This window comes from Corvus moneduloides, chromosome 6 (genome assembly GCF_009650955.1).
Source record: "Corvus moneduloides isolate bCorMon1 chromosome 6, bCorMon1.pri, whole genome shotgun sequence".
NCBI lineage: Eukaryota > Metazoa > Chordata > Aves > Passeriformes > Corvidae > Corvus > Corvus moneduloides.
Window position 1 is genome coordinate 30,034,209 of NC_045481.1, and position 17,669 is coordinate 30,051,877.

The 17,669-nt window shown below is 36.3% G+C and overlaps 1 protein-coding gene across 1 annotated transcript in view; it reads right to left on the bottom strand.

The window, feature by feature from the left end:
* Window positions 1-372: 372 nt before the first annotated feature.
* The window catches only part of AQR (aquarius intron-binding spliceosomal factor), a 52,062-nt gene continuing 34,765 nt past the window's right edge, over window positions 373-17,669 (bottom strand). Inside the window, exons 25-35 of the mRNA XM_032111713.1 lie at window positions 17,377-17,512; window positions 15,477-15,686; window positions 14,526-14,663; window positions 13,605-13,676; window positions 11,962-12,149; window positions 10,177-10,348; window positions 7,735-7,905; window positions 7,150-7,235; window positions 6,164-6,338; window positions 4,734-4,847; window positions 373-1,722 (exon numbers count right to left, since the gene is read on the bottom strand). Coding sequence (XP_031967604.1) covers window positions 1,477-1,722; window positions 4,734-4,847; window positions 6,164-6,338; window positions 7,150-7,235; window positions 7,735-7,905; window positions 10,177-10,348; window positions 11,962-12,149; window positions 13,605-13,676; window positions 14,526-14,663; window positions 15,477-15,686; window positions 17,377-17,512 — 1,708 coding nt within the window. The 3' untranslated portion in view covers window positions 373-1,476. The remainder of the gene's footprint in view (window positions 1,723-4,733; window positions 4,848-6,163; window positions 6,339-7,149; window positions 7,236-7,734; window positions 7,906-10,176; window positions 10,349-11,961; window positions 12,150-13,604; window positions 13,677-14,525; window positions 14,664-15,476; window positions 15,687-17,376; window positions 17,513-17,669) is intronic.

Here is a 17,669-nt window from a genome sequence, read left to right on the forward strand (position 1 = left end):
CAATACAATTCATTCCTCCAAGGCAGGCGATTCAGTAATAAACAGTGCACTCCCTTAAATCAAAACACACAAGGATAGAACACAAATTCTGCACAAAGAATTAGTTTCTTGTTTGAGAAAACTTCATTTCAGCAAAGGAAAAACATAAAAGAACATCGTGTACTGAAGGTAAGTACTTAGATTTGCTACTCCTGAGCTCCCCTCTAACTGAGAGAGGGGCGAATGATTTCAAGGGGAGGGGCAGATGAGATCCCAGCATGCGCAGACTGGCATGCAATAGATGCATTTCATGGAGCTTGGCATACATTTAACTTGATACTCTTTTTTCCTGTATTATACCTAAAAAATATTAATAAAAATAACAAACTTCAATGCTGTTAAAAAAGCTTGGAAGTTAATTATTATCTAATCATTCTAGCAAGTCCATCTGGCAGCTTCACAACAGTAACACTTGAAATCCAAGAGTTTTCCCTTTGCCAGCAAAGAAGGTGTTCCTATGGCTATTGCCGTGCTTGAAAATCTACTTGGAAATTCCTAAGTCTCGTTAAACCACTGACTAATTTGCCATGATGGCAAGTATTCACAACGAATCAGGGAAAAATCCTTTCTCTGATCACTTTATGAAATGCATACACTCAGAAGTTACCCTAAAAAGAACCCACTCAACCATTATGTCATTAATATCAATACTGTATGTTTTGCATATCCTGCATTCAGGGAACTGCTTTGAGTTTTCTTCCTTATGTGGCTTTAGCCTAGGCAATTATTGAGTCTTCTTCAAGCAAAAGAAATTTATTTCTAAACACTAATTTAGAACTCAATGCTGTTGAGAAGTTGCATCCTTCCTTCTGCTGTAAAGAATAATAAATTAAAAACAGCATCAGAAGTCAACAATGAGAAATTGCTACAAGTACCTGGGCCTTTGAAATTCTGAGAACCCACTAAGGTCAAAATTCAATAAAGCTTCTGAATACTTCAGAGTCCGATGACAATTCACATTTCTCAGACATACAATCAAGTATCTTAATGAACTTGAGCCTATGCCTAAATACCATCTCAGCATATACAAGCACAGCTCTGCATAAGGAATTCTCCATGGCAAAATACTAAGGAAACTATAAAGCATGTCTGACTAATATTGAATACACTTAGTGAGGTTTAATGGGTGACTGAATTAAGAGTCAAATACTCAAAACTGGTACAAAAAGCATCTTTACTGAACAACTTATAAAAAGGAAAATGCATATAATTTGAGGCCATTAAAAAAATTGCATTACCAGTAGTGACAAGAACTCAGCAGAATATTTGCCAACCACCTTGCTTGTCCACAAAGTACTCAGTGAAAAATATACTGAACAGGTCCCACTACACAGGCAACCATTTAATGAAAGTCAATGTAAAAACAGCAATTATTTTTCTAACTGCTCTCTTCCCTGTCAATCTTCCAAAAGGCATTAAGGACAAGGATTCCATCAATCACTTTTCAGTCTCATTCTCAGGTTCACTGTCTCCACTATCACTGTCTCTTCCAGGGTGTTCTGGCATTTTTCGATGTTCATCCATTTCATCCACATTCAATTCTCCTTCCTTCATCATTTCTTCCACTACTTCATTTCCTTCTTCTGCATCTTCCTGCATGCCCTGACCTTCACCTTCAACTTCAGTCTCTTCAGTTTGAGTCGGTTCTGGTTCTTCAATCATGGCAGGTGGGGGCAGTAAATGCTGGAAGATTGAAAAAGATTTTAAATTTTTACATTTTAGCTTGAACTGTTATATTTAGGTTGAACCTTATATTTAGGATTTTGCATTAGATATCAAGTTAACAACAAAGACTTAAAATTTAGAAGCCTTAATGATTTGTAAGCACTTCACTCCTATATATAAATAAAAATTAGAATAATGATCACACAATAGTCATCTTAGATACATTTTTTCCTGAAAAGAGGGTGTTAAAAACTCAGGACTTCCAATTCAAGGATAGAAAACTACTTCATTATCCCAAACAGTCAGACTAGTAATACAGTAAATCCCTACTTGGAGCAATATGTGTATTTCTACCCTAATCTCATCTGTTGCCATTTCAAACTCCTAGATATGTTTAACTTGGTTTTTGATGCCTTCAACAGGCCAGTCTCATACCCATAATTTCTTCCTGTAACATCTTATAGAATACTATGTGAATGTTACCTCTACTTACACAAGTTTCACGCGCAGCTGTGAATGTAGAACAATGCAAGTTTCACTAACAATTAAACAATGCTTATTTTCACATAATACTTCTGAAAAAGTAATTTAGTGTATTAAAAGTGTTCTGCTTGCAACCAAAAAAGTAGTTTGGAAGACATTATAAGCTGGAATGGTAGGCAAATAATACAACTGGAAAAAAAAATACCAGGAATACATTGATCTGAAGAGTATGGATGAATGCTATACAACTCCAAGCTGAACAGAAACACTCACTTCTTGCAGCCTGACATTATTTAATGACATGATGGATAATGATGGATATTTCTTTAGAATATTTTGGATCATTTTAATGAAATGCAATCTTGAAAAACTTGATGATTGTTTAGTTTTGTTTTGCTCAAAAAGCAACTTTGTTTCACACGACAAATGAGATGTTTAATAACAGTCAAGTTTTACCTTCAATTAGATGACACTAGTATTACAAATTTGCATAGGCAAATCTACAAATCAGTTATGATTAGCAGAAGAGATATTAAAAGCATTTTCTACAGACTTTGAAGTTATCACACTGGTGTCTATAATCCATCTGTGCACAGGAAAGTGTATTTCCAAACCAGAGATCTTTTCATTACAAAAATACATTCTTGATGCATGAGACAAGCTTAGACTTCTGTGACTTACTTAGATGCATGTTGTGCTTTGTGATGACTACTGTAAAGACTAGTGTAAAAAAGAGGAAAAATATAATGTTGTACTAAATAGAATAAAAGAAATTTAATGCCAGCTTTGCTTTTTTCAGTAGTTCACTTCTTGGCTTCTCCTGCAAGGAGAATGTGATTCATTGTCACAGTAGGAAAACAGCAGTTTTGTAACTAATTTTAGCTAGCAATGGGTAAGATTAGGATGCCAAAAAGAATAACAGGTATTACCAGAAGAATAGGGTCCATATTTGATTAAGGTGTCAAGTAAACACTTTTTGGAAAAATTTAAATGCTACTAAGTCTTCATCACGTAACATTTTGCATGGTTGAAAGATCTCCAACTATATTAGACAAACTGGCTTCAAATCAAGTTTTGTCATGTGCTTATAGGACTGGGTTTCTAAAAAAACAGTGTGAGGTTCCTTCACTACTACTGAAAAAATATTACAGTAAGAAGAAATTCTAGCGGTGTCCTCTTTGTACATCCCCTTTTCTTTATAGCACAGATAATGACAGCATTTCTCCAAAATAGTGAGAAACTATCCTGTCTGTCCAGACAGCCTGGGATTGCTTTTTCTGGGTAACAAAATGCTTCGAATTTGGCCGAAGCTTCCTCTCAGAAATAAAAATAAAATCCAAAGTCACTGGGTAAAAACTGCAGAGAAAAATAAATTTTCTATCTGAAAGTCTGATATTTGGTTAAAGAAAAAATTTTGGGTTCTGATCTCTTCTGATTACACTGTTCCATATTAGATGAAACATGGAGGCGGAAGAAAAAAGGAAGAGGATGTGGCAGAGACATTCTTGCATTAAAGATCAGAACCTAGATCTCTTAGACCATCTGTTCAAGGACAGAGTCATGTTCACACTCTCCTCCCACAGCCAGCTAATACAGAATGAGTATTGTCCTTCTACATCAATTTTGTCCACTTCTGGAAATCTTTTAGAAAAGAAAAAACCAATAAGGGATCTTCAGAGTACCATGAAAGAATAAATTATAGGTAATATATATATAGGTATTATATAATATATGAAGAATAATATATAGGTAATATAAACATGACAGATCCCAGACACTGAGGGAAAGCTGATGCAGTTGATGGGTAGCATTTAAGACCATTCCCTTTTGGTCTAACTGCCTCTAGGCTTTACAGATCCAAGTATGCTGAGTAAAGGCAGGTTTCTGCTCAGTACACTATCTACACTACCTTAATGCTCCACTCACTCACATGAAACTACAAAATGGTTTCTTGTGGGTTCTGAATTCTGCTTCAGGGATTAAATACTGACAAAACTAGGTACAGACATGTCAACAACTGCTTCCCACCCCAGGCAATTTTGCTTGGTGCTGAACTAGTGCTGAAAAAATTGCTTCAGAACAAAAAACACTATAGCTGCAAACCAACCTGGATAACAGGGTGATTTAACAGGGTTACAATGGTTTCAAGACATAATCTGGTCTTTCTCTTACAAAACAGTACTACATCATGCCGTGGTGTTACAATCCCACTAGCTGAAGACCCCCACTTACCTAAAACATAACAGACAAGTTTCCTTCAAATTAATACTGGATAAGCTAGTTCTTTAGTCTTAATGAATAGTATTTTTGGCCCAGACAGAGCCATGTCTGGCACTTGGCATCAATGACTAATAGGTTCAGGGCCTTAAATTGTGGCTTTTGCTACTGCAACATTTTACAAGACCTCAATATTCTCACTCCTAGTCACAAACACTTCTTGAATTTTAAATATAACAGAAACAGACTCAAATCTCAACAGCTTCTCATGCCATTTACTGAAAAACTATTTTATTTTAAATGCATTCCAAAAGTTAGAAGGTCCTTACCTGTTGATGGTGGCGTGTACTCTGTATCATGTGCATATACATATTGTACACAAAGTTAGCCATTTGAGGCATGTTCTTAATAACATGTATTTGGTGAGCTGGTCTTTCTCCATTCTAAGGAAGGGGAAAAAAGTTGACATTCAGCAAACAAAGCAAAACAACCATTATTCAAAGGTTACTTAACTATATTAGAAGTCATAAGCCCCGAGAAATTAAATAATGCTTTTCAAAGAAAAAAAAATTGGTGAAATCTTTGGAAAGTTAGGAAGTGCAGGTCTTACATTTTGGGGAATTGGATTAATCATGATACTGCAGCCTGAAGAAAATTCAAAAGGAGAGGCTGGGTTCTGATTCTTACTCCATGAAAGACATTTTGAACTTGAGTAATTTAACATTTTAAAGGCACAAATAGTTTATGATCAGATTAGGATTTAGCCTCTTGCCCACCGCAGCTCAATTCCTTGCTCACACTCACTGACCATGCTTGTTGCATTCTTGCTGTACAGTTGATCTGAAAGTTTCAACTGAAAGAACTCCCTCCCAAACTTGTCAACAGCACTTAAGACCAGGGAAAGATCTGTAACTGAATTTTGGGTGCATGCAGGCATCCCTTCTCAAAGCTTCATGAAGCAGAGCAGATATGCTCCTTCGTTTCCTCATTTAGCATCCTGCTCTGTGTGCCCTGTGCTTAGATCCTCAACATGAACCTTTGCCTAAAGATCTAGTGCAGTATTACAAATTAGGTTTTTGTACTTATGAACCCAGCTCAGCAGCAAAATTCTTGTGATACTGGAACCAATTTTAAGAGAAAAAAAATTAATTTGTAATCCTGAATTACTCGGTTAAATGTAATTTTACCTCTTTAGATGAGAAATTAGTAGATTTATGTAGCTCTGCTTGAGAAATAACATTATTTTGTTTCGTAACATGACCAAAAAACATGTAAAAACTAAAAAATTATTTTGATCACCGAAGAAAAATACTGAATCATTTACACAGGTAGAACTCAGGAAAAAGCAGGCACAACAGTTACTGATACTTAAGTTATACTGATAATTCACTTTTATGGAAACATCAATTAAAACCAGCTGGTGTGTATCATGACAAAAGGTAACTCTAAGGAGTTATTCGTAGAATCATAGAATCGTTAAGGTTGGAAAAGACCTCTAAGATCAACAAAATCCAATCATCAAGTGGCACTGTTGAGTTCACCACTTAAACCACACCCTCAAGTGCCACATTCACACTTTTTTAAACACTTCTAGGGATGGTGATTCCATCATTTCTCTGGGCAGCCTGGTCCAATGCCAAGAAGCAGATCCACCAGTTTAGCAGAGGAAACAGTTCCACCTCTTACAGCCCATTCAAAGAAAAGCGAGCAAACACAAACATCCATTACAGATACCAAAATCCAGTGCAGGTGTTCCTACCTGTCTTGCTGTTGGAAAACATTCTGTGGGAACAATATGGAGGTGAAGTGGTCGAGCTGTGAGCTGGCTAAAAGCTGGAGTTAGTTCAAAACAGTTCTGAAATAGTGATACCCTTGCAAAGATATAAAGTCCAAGTCTGGCTCTTGACATGGCAACGACTAATCGTCGGACATCCCTTCAGAAAACAAAATCGATCATGTTCTTTTTCACTGATGACACACTTGCAATAAAAATAACTAGAAGTACATGGGAGTCTTAATTAAAAGAAATATAAAATCATCTGTGAAAATACTATCTTGTCTTTAGTTTTTTCCCTACATATTGTTTCAATAACTAGGAAATCCTAGTACCATTATATAAATATTTTGGTTCACTGTACCAATATCACTAGGAAAAACCACTCTCTACTATTTTCCTACACCTCAGGAGTAAAGTTGAGAGTAAATGTTGAGAAAAAAATCACAATAACATTTCTGTATCTGAATGAGTAAAGATGAATTTGATAACTCATCTATCTACCTAAGATTAGACAAGTCTTCCTCCATCACATCCCAAATCAAAAGTGCAAACATTTAAAACTACACATAATAATGCAACTTATGCAATGATCAAACACTTCTGATGCAAAATAAAAAAAAAAAAAATCTCACAGGAAAGGCTCTATGAGAAAACTTAAGCCTACATCTGCTCAACAAATACTACACTCCTATCAGTCTACTAGGGTGAAGCCAAGTTCAGCCTATCTGCAGTAATATAAACTAATTCGAGGGTAAGAGCCATTACAAAAGGATAAAGTGCTCGAGAAGAGGGTACCAGAGTTGTAAAAGGAAGTGTGTCTGAACTTCATGATATACATAGCACTGAACTTCCTTTCTACTACATACTCATACAATAGAACACTTTTGTATAATGTACTATAAACATTTCTGTATCTGATACAGAGTACAAGTACTTCTACAGCACTACAAGAAGATGTTCTTACATACCTAAGGTGGCCGACAGCTTTGGTACGCACTAGTGAAAGGAGAATATAATCGTTCTGTTGACCTTGAAATCTGTCCACGGTTGTTACCTAAAGAATTAAAAAATAAGAAAAAAACTCCATAGAAGTGGGGTCCTAATACCAAAAAATTATGGAAAGCCATTAGCTTTGTAACACAGTTTTAAGCTGCAGAATTAGCACCAGACATTTATAACTATATTCTTTATTTGTTTCTTCAGGTTCGTGATCACATGTTCTATCAAATAATTTCCACTCTGGGTTGATCTTTCTCAAGATGTGATTTTGGGGATTGATGTTTTTATTGAGGACAAAATAAATTAGAAAAAAAGAGTTATTCTGTCCCATGTAGCTTGTAGTCTTTTCACCTTCACCAACCTCATTGTCAAATTATCAACAGGCAAAAACAAGGGCACTATCTATGAAATTCCATAGAATGTAGGTTCATTAAATAAGTGGTTAAACAGGATAGCTGTTTGAGTACAGCTTAAATTAGCCTGATTTGCAATATGACAATTTAAAAACACAGAAACCAGAACTACTCCAATGACTAATATATTGTCAAAGTCACCTTGTTTGGCCGTCCAATCAGAGGATTATTCCCACATCGCTGATTAATGACATCACGGATCAGGTGTTTCTGCCCATTATATGTTGTCAGGATACTTATCCTGTCTGCAGGATAACCAAGCAGGCACATATACATGAAGACTGCCACAACATACTCTGCCTCACCAAGATTCTAAAGTTTAATATGAGGGAAAAAGACAAGAAAAAAAAGACAAAAAAAGGGTTACTCAACTTGTAAGGTTAGAAAGAATAACACCTGTGACACTGTAATGTATTTAGACAAATATTTTAGTGCTGAGAGAAATGTCCCTACATCTGATGATTCTTTGCTCACTTCATACAAGCAATTTTTGAAAGAATAAAAGAATTACAAGTAGGTTTAATACCTTCACTCTGATTCCTTTTCAGAGAACTGCTAAAAGTATCTACATCGATATTATTGTTAAGCACTGATTGAAACTTTCCAATATATACTCAAAAGTTCCAGTTACCCCAGAAAGCTGCAATGACTCACTCCTCAGTAAACTGAAAGTAAGAACGAGTTGAACTAGAATAAATAACGTCCTTTCAAATATTAATTAGGAGACAGATACCTGGATTATCAAATCCAGTTATTTCCACTGTAGGCCATACTATTCAATTACAAATTACCAGCTGTTATTTCATACATTGTAACTTTCTCTCTCTGTCATTACTTTTTGAGTCTGTCCCAAAGTACCACTCTTCTGGCTATGGGAAGCTTTGTTCTATTTCCAGACTGAAGTTATTCATAGCCTGTTTAAATCCATTTTCTGTCAACAAAAATTATCTTTCAGGTAAAAAAGTTGTTCTCAAATGCTGACATTTACTCCTGCTCTATTTATACAAGGAATTTTATCCCCTCTTGGCGTATGTCTGAATAGGCTGGACATACCAACCTCATTTATTTTTTCTTACTAAGTGGGCTCTGCATTACTTGGAAAATGCAGTTGCCAGGCATATCAAACACCTGTGGGTGTAAAGCTATTCTACAAATTTTAATCCCCACTAACTCTGGAAAGAAAAGCCCAAATTCACAAAGAGAAATAATACATGGCAGCAATCTGTTAGCTCATGAAAAACCATGCAATGCCACCGACATGTGCTAAGTATCATTCAATTATCAAGATCACAAAAAACCCCATAACAGCAGGAAGTATTAGAGGAGTTTGCACATGAAAGTACTGGTATAATGAGAAGTGTGTTCTGTGTCCTCATGTCAGTGCTCTTAATCTTCTTTAGCCAAAGAGTGGTCTAAAACAGTGCTCGCACACTCAATTATCAGGCACTCCTTTCAGCTGTTTGTGTTCCACTGGACACCTCTTTACTACTTGCATGTTAGAGTTTCAAATACCAAAAGAAACTCTCCAAACGACTCCATTCTCAATCTAGCAATGGGATAAAGTGGATTATGATTTACCATTGCTTCTTTGTCTAGCAGCACACTAATTTGTATTGAAAAAGTATTGAGAGGAACCCAAGCAAAACCTATGAATATATTTCGTACCTTTTTAAAAACATAGGTTAACGTAAGTCTCAGTGATCTTCAGAGGGAAAAATTAACATGAATATTATCATCATAAAGTATATTGTTTGCTTTCCATAATATTAAGCAAAATATAAGGTGTTCATTCCATGTTTGAATTAAACTGCTTAACTTGCACATTGCTCCAGCTCTAACTTTTCCAAAGCCCAAGTTTGCTATTTTAGACACCAGTTTGTTTTACCGGTTTTTAAAAGAAGAAAAATAAAAGCATCTCATTACAAGTGTGAAATATTTCCTAATTTAAGAGAAATAGATGGAGACTGTCGTTGATGGCTTAATTTCAAAATTTAGTTGACAGTTTGAAAACTTAGTTGAGAAACTCCAAGATTAAGGTTTTTTGGGAATTTACTTCATCCTCAATGTCTCTATGCCTCTTATGTATATTACTAGCAGTGCTGTTTTATTGTTTTATGAATGGGCATTTTAGCATTCCTACATACAGATCAAATCAACACAAACTCATGTATGTGCTACTCAGACTCTTCAAACTCGGGTATGTGCTACTGAGCAAACTTCAATTCTTCGCGTTCAGGGGAAGTGTTACTGTTTATTTCACTATCATGGCAGTACAGATGAATTACAATGGACCTTAATTTGCCTTAGGTCATACAAAAATGACATTTTGTAATGAATTCCACCAAGTCTCATCCCTCCCGTAACAACAAGAAAACAGGTATCAAAGTCATCCACTGAGCAAAAACTCCAACATTATAAGTTTTCATTTTCAATATTCAAAAAACTCATTAAAAGGAGGAAAAAATCAGGACTCGATTATCTGAGAACATGAACTGAATACCAGTTTACTGTTTTTGATTGTCTTCACTGCAGATCTAACAAACCCTACTGAGGTCAATAAATTACACATAGTATTTCCCTTACCTGATAGAAATAAGGATTGGGTTCAGACTCTCCTACACCATTGAAGTCTTCTACATTTATAAGCTGGAAGTCGTACAAAAAGCCAGCATTGGCTGTTCTGAACTCTGGCAGAAGCTGCACATGAGGCAGGTTACCCAGGTTCTTGTAACGCCAGTTGTAGAGGTTACACAAACTGTTCAAAACCACACAGACACAAATCACAAAGAGTGAGTTACAGCAGGCTCTTGAACTCATTCAAAATAGTTCAGATGCACATGAGATTAGTGCTTCTGTAGTTTTTCAATGAAAAGAGTAATTTTGCTAGGCAGCCTGTATATACATAAATGAACATACTCCAACAATCGATCCAGCAGTATTATTCTTAAAGTGTGAGATTGTTTTGTTCTCTCTCACAGAAAACTTCAGATGTCACGTCAGCGTGGCACACTCGGCTTTAAGTCTGTTCCGCTTGATCAAGGTACAAATTTTGCAATAATCCTAGCGAAAATTTTCATGGGTAACAAAACTTAAGGAATATTAATGCTTCTTTACAAAACAGAAGGAATAAGGAAAAAATTTTCTCCATTAACTGTGGTAAAGCTTCTTACAGTAAAAGAAATTATTTCCTTATTTATTTTGCATATTGTCAAGCACTAACACAAGACATGAATGGAAACAAACAAAATCTACCTAATTCTGAAGGTTCCTGATATGATTTCTGATATTTACTGGGACAGTAATACTAACAAAATGCACAACAATATCCAGGCCAGATTAAGTAGAAGATAATTCATAGGGAAGCTATCTGTGATCAAAAAAGAAAAAGCATAGGAAGGTACGGACAAAACATCCTTGAACAAGAAACTACTTGCAAAGTGAAGGACTTCTACTCTCTTATCTTTAAGAAGTTCACTAAAATGTTGCAAAATTAACTTTATTTGCCATCACATTCAGATAAAATTTTCGTTTTAAAAATCATACTGAACTGTCATTCGCAAGCCTAGAAAATAATATTCTAGATTCCCAACATTTCCTACATAAAGAATATTGAGTTATCCTCCATACTGTTCACTACATTTTATGCCTAAAATAAAGACTTAAAACTAAACCCAGAGTAGCAAGATTTTATACGGAGTAATTTTCTCTTATTTGGTTTTACTTTTCCTTCTTAACACGACACCACAAATATGCAATTTACACAATAAATAAATCCAGTATTTAAATTACCACAGTGAAATGACAAATATATAGATAAAAAGAAAAGCTATTATACTACAGAGACACAGTATCTCCTTTAAAATAAAAAAGGCTTTATGTTCCTGTGTGGACAGCCTGAATGTGTCCAATCTCTGGATGCATCTCTCCTGAAATACTACAGAAAAGCACCCTTTTACAGACTTTAAGGGAATTATTATATATTCAATACTAAATAAAGCACATCTTTATTTAACTTTGAATACATTAAATGTTAGTTTAGAAAAGAAAGCTTCTGCAAAGTCTCAGTTGTAAAAAAACCTCAAGATTATTAAATTCCTTTAAATAAATTTTCATTAAAGTACGCATGCAACAACAGAGTACTACTATATAAAAATAAATAACAATAAAGAAATTATTCTGATTACATTTCAGCAAAGTAAAACCTGTCTTCCTAGACTAAGCTGAAATAAATGGAAAAAAACAACTAAATTCCAGCTTTGCAAACTCCTGTCCTAACAATAAAAAACAGTTTCCAAAACTGTATGTGCCCTTCTCCCATTTCTAACCTGTTACTATCTTACAAGCTAGAAAAAGGATTTTCTGTCTTACCTTGCCCTTGCTCTTCCTTGTGCATCCAAATCAACGGTTGGCACTCCAACACGAACAAACCGTGTAAAAAGAGATTGTTCCATGTTGGAGTATTTTTGAAAAGCCATGTTCTTAATGACTGGTGGCAACTGATGATGGTCACCAATCATAATCCACCGCTTCAAACGACTGAATCCATCCTGGGGGTTCTAGAATGGAACAATGACACTATTGCAACTATTACAATATAATAAAGGCGCTCAAAACACATTATGAATCAGATTGTCTGCCTTTGTCTGAGCCCTTCAACATTTGTTTTTAAAGCTACACTGAACCTCAGTCTTTAAAGACTACTAGCTTCCATCCAATCAGAGCACAGAATTGTAGATAAAGTCTCTTTTTTTATAAAACAAGTACTTTTATCCACTAAAATTAGTAGAGAACTATCAGAATAAATATCATACTATATTACTTTAAAAGCCAAAAGTAATACACTGTCAGAGAACAAAGGAAGAACCACAATTATACATGCTACAGTATTAAAAACACCTGATTACTAAATAGTAATGTCTAGGTAGTGTCCTTTGAACTTTATTTTTTGGATTCTGAGGTAGTGAATATGAAGCATCTGAAACAGTTTTTAGTGCTCAGATGTCCGAGGCAAAACTGAACCTGCCTTTCAAGTGTCTCTGTAGTCCATGTGCTTCACCTGTTTACTTCTGTAATTCTCAAACAGCCTCTTCCATGACCAGGATGTGCCCCTAACTAATTCCCATCTTGGCTCTTGGACTGAATGCTCTTCACAATTAGCATCCTGGAGACTTCCAGCTGTCAGATCCTCATTACACACTCCTGTGATAATTCCCTTTCCCCATGGGAACACTGAGACAGAACATAAAGCTCCTTTTCCTGCCACTTGAAGTGAAAGAGCTCTGAAGCTGTCTCTGATCAGACAGCAAGGAAAGAAAACTGAACTCTGGACTATCCAACTCATCAAGCCTAAAAATGCTCTAGCAACAAAGTAGGAGGATGGAAATAATTTTTACTGTCAAGAATTTTTTTTTTTTTTTTTTTTTTAACCTGCTCCCAAAAGCTTCTGCTTTGGAGAAGACCAAGCTTTCTATATAGTTGTTCTGCTCTTATCAGGCATTTTAATCTTGGACAAAGAGACCCCAAAAATGCAGTTTTTAAGATTTTCTCACTGCATTGCAAGCGAAGAAATCAAGTACTGCTACTCTGGAAGCCTAGATCCTTAGGTTTTGTTAAAATAAAAACCCACTCAGTTTTCAAGGATTATTTGGATGGCTCAACCAAATAAAGTCATGGACTATCCCCCAGAGTATGTCTCTATGCTGAAATGGTCTACTCTAATTACACAAATTCTTCAGTTTCTGCATTTCTCACATATCTCTATTTTCCTTCACCTGCCAGATGCATCTGATTATTCAATGCTCATTCAAAAGTTTGAAAAAAACTGTAAGACGCTTACTTCATTAAATAAAACAATCTCATAATCAATGAGAAAGTTCTTACTGTCCACTAAAATACCAGTATCAGTTCTAGGTTACTTTCTGCACACGGTATTTTTCATCTTAATAGTCAATATTGCTCAAGAACACAGAGCCTTATTTTTTTTGAAATATCTTTTATGTTTCAAGTCTAACCTGCAACAGGAGAGGTATAAAGGTTTCTATCTCCAGAATCTGAGCAGACTCTTCCATTAAGATGTTGTCATACTGAGAAAAAAAAAGTAAAGAGATGTCCATAAACACAGTAACACAAACGAATGTATTTATTCAGCCTACTGAAAGAAAGCACCTATTACTCATTCAGTTTCTGCTGGGTGGAACAGTTACAGCAGGATTTCACCTTATAGGCAAAGTATCAGTATCACCAAAAGGGTGAAGTCCTACTACATCAATGACAGACATCTCTGTACCAGTCAGGGCTTACCTCTAGAAGGAATCCATGACTGAACTACACCACATGCTTCCTATATGCCATAACCACAAGAGAAAAGCTTCGCGCAGTGGAGCAAACAAATTTGGTATCTTTGCACTGAAGCTGAAGAGAAGCCATTCTGTGATCCAATACAGTACATGATTGGTGAAAAATAACACTGAAAGAATTACTGGTGGCTGGCTTTTGTCAGAAAAAAAGACTAAATTAATAGTTATAGTTATCACTGCAGAGTGAAAAAAGCATTGCATCATAGATCTTTTTCCTCATATTGTTAATCTTTTAGGTACACAAAGTTCTAAAGGCCATGTTTTTCTACCCAGTTCTGCCTCTATTTTATTAATCTTATCACTGCTGTTTATCATGCAAACGTGACTTTTTTTAAAATGCACTATTAAGCATTTTTTGTATATTCAATGGCATAAAGGTGATATAATCTTTTACTTGCAGAAGTTATATTTTTCTTCAGTAAAACTAAAAAAATTAAACATATGGGTAAAAAATGCAACTCAAAATAATCTAGCTACCTAAATTTGGGGCAGATAAAAAAGGTTCATATGGGGTGGGGGACAGGAGAGAACAAGCACCAAAATCAAGTAGTACAGTAACACTAGTATAATCATTACTTTGAAACCTAATTCAACCAGGTCACGTCGTTTCAGAGCAGCATGAGTACAAGTCATGGCAATGATTTTTGCTTCTTTCACCAACAGGTATTTGGATCTATCCAGGCCACTGCGAAGAAGTTCAAATGCTCTGAATTCCTATGGAGGACAAAACAAAAGCCTTGAAAGTCAGAATACAAAATGATACTGCTTTAAAAATGTATCCACTCAAACTATGTGGCCACCTTCTTAATATAATTAAACAAGAAAGTTCTGAGGGTATGTACTGTTAACAATCCCACCTAAGTAATTTGTTGTGGTTTCCAGGTTTAGCAAATTCTGAAAAACAATCTTGTAAAAACCTATCAAAGAATTCTTCCAATCTGTATGCACATATAAATTTGCAGACAATTATTCAATTAGTTCTGAGAACCCTCTCAGAATCCCCCAAAATTTTCTTTTACTACATCTTCTTGTTTCCTACTTTACTGCATCTTAACATGACATCAAATTCAGTAGTAGAAAGACCATTACAGTTAATAAAATCAAGCAATACACAAATCACCTTTACCCTAACTTTTAAAAGCCTCTTGAGCAATTCTGGCAAAACCAGAAAATAATCTGTTAAAGTTACTTCTAGGTTATCTGACTAAAGGCAATTCACTGTAAATACAAAGACCCTGTGAGGATCAGAGGAGCAGTGGTAGGTGTAACAACTCTCATAACCATATCAGTGAAAAGGGAACATGCAGGCCGGCTGCTTCCCAAGATCCAACTAGAAGAGACTAGTCCCTGTTGTGAAACATACCTATATTACTCAAAGGTGGAAATTCTCACCTTGCAACTTAATGAAGGGGGCCTAGACATATGTATTTTTTCTAGGATGTAGGGAAAATGAGAACTTTGGACCTGTGTGCAGTTTTTCTACAGGATTAGCCAGATTCACTTGCTTTTAACAGTTACATGTCTTACCTCAAGCTGAGTGAATATTTTCTTAATATGTCTAAAACACCCTTCAGCAATTTCCGTATCTTCTTCATATGATTTGCCTTTGAAAACTGGTTGAGGAGCATTTGCAAAATACTGGTGAAAAGGAAAGAAACTGGAGACATCTGCAACATCTGGCAATTTTCCACCTTTAACTTTCACTTTGCTGATATACTCCTCCCAACGGGACATTACCTACGACAAAGCAAAGTGGTTTTATATCATGAGGTTTTTGGCAATGTGTAGGTTTGCATACACAGCATTAAAAAAAAAAAAATCACAAAAGGTATGTCTTAGGTAGCATTTGACCTTGTGTCAGGGTGACAGTTTTGAAGTTGTGGTGGGTTGAGCTTGGCTGGCTGCCAGACTCCCACCCACTTTATCTCACTCTCCCTCTTCAACAGGACAGTGGGAGAAAGTAAGATGGAAGAGCTTATGGATGGAGATAAAGATAAGGAGATTGCTTAGCAAATAGCATCACAGGCAAAACAGACTCGGGGAAAATTAATTTAATTTTTGCTAATTAAAAACAGATTAAGATGATGAGCAACAAAGACAAAACGAAAACCACCTTTCCTTTCCGCTCCCTCTTTCTTCCCAGGCTTAATTTCATTGTCAATTTTTTTACCTCCTCCCCACCCTCAGCAGTACAGAAATAATGGTGCTGTCATTCAAGTTCACAACACCACATCTCTGCCACCCCTTCCTTCTCACACTTCTTCCCTGCTCCAGCATGGGATTTCGACAGGCTGCATCTTCCTTCAGGATATATCCACCTGCTCAATGTGGTGTACTCCACGGGCTGCAGTGCTGGCATCTGCTCTGACACAGCCTCTCCATGGGCTGCAGGTGGAAAACCTGCTTTACCACGGCTGTCTCCGTAAGCTACGGGGAACCAGTCCTCTGGTGCCTGGAGCACATCCTGTCCCTTCATTTCCTTCTGACCTGGGTGTTTGTGCTTGTTTCTCACAGTCCCCTCTCTGCCCTCAGCTGCTGCAGAGCGGTTTTTGACCTCTTCTCAAAGACAGAAGCACCACCAGTGTCACTGGTGGATTCAGCTTTGGTCAGCAGTGGGTCTGCTGGAGCTGGTTGTGTCCAGCACAGTCCCTGGCCTCTTCTCAGAGGTCATTCCTACAGCCACCTGCTACAAAAACAATGCCACATAAACCCAATACAGAAGTAAATTTCTTTACTATCTCCACTTATACTACTTTGATTTAAATATCAAGTGGGATTCATTTAGGAGGAAACTGAACCAGAAGACAAGCTCTAGCAGTGTTCCTAGCACTCTTCCACACCTAAACTCCATTTAACGTTAAGGTCTGCACTAAAGCTAGCCCAGAATAACTTCTGTGAAAACATACAGTGTGTGCATTCAATCCTAAGTACCACTCTACAAGTCTCCTTATGCAACACTAATTGCAAATGTAGACCACATCACTGAAAAATACATGGAGAGGAAATGAGGGGTACACAACATACAAAAAAGTCACCATTCTGTACACTGTACATTTGATTTCACATTGGCATTTAACACTATAAAAGCCTCCTATCAGGACCATCAAGTAGCTGCTCTAATGCTTGTCCAAAATATAAAGCAGCCCACAGATTTTCCTATCTGAAGGAGAAGCTTCAGGTTAGAATCTTTGCCAGCATTCATGAAGGGCAGCAATGACTTGGCGAGTCAGCAAGCAGGATTTAAAACAACAGCAACACAAGCAAGTCATGCTGCAATATTAACTTTAGCTGTTACTGTATTGTAAATCACCAAGGTAAATGCTTTTTGTTTTTACACCCAACTCCAAAAAATTCACTGCAAGTTTTACAAAGTGTTTTGTAATGTATTTAGGTCATACAGTCTCTGCAAAAGTATTTCAGTCCATACTTGGTATAAGAAAAAGTGGCCAGCTGTTTCACAAGTGTAAGAAACATCTCCTGGGACTCCAAGACTCTCTTGTAATCGCCCAACTTCTCGAAGAAGTTCAAGTCTTCGAGCCAGCACATAATTAACTCTTCCATACCTACAAAATGGATTAAATATAACATAATTTTTATTTAACCCAAAACAGTATTTAAGTATCACAATGAGAAATCACAAACAACCCCAGCAGCCCCCAAAAGAACCCCACAACTACAACCCTGCTCCAAAACCTAAGAATTTGCTACATGCCCACTATT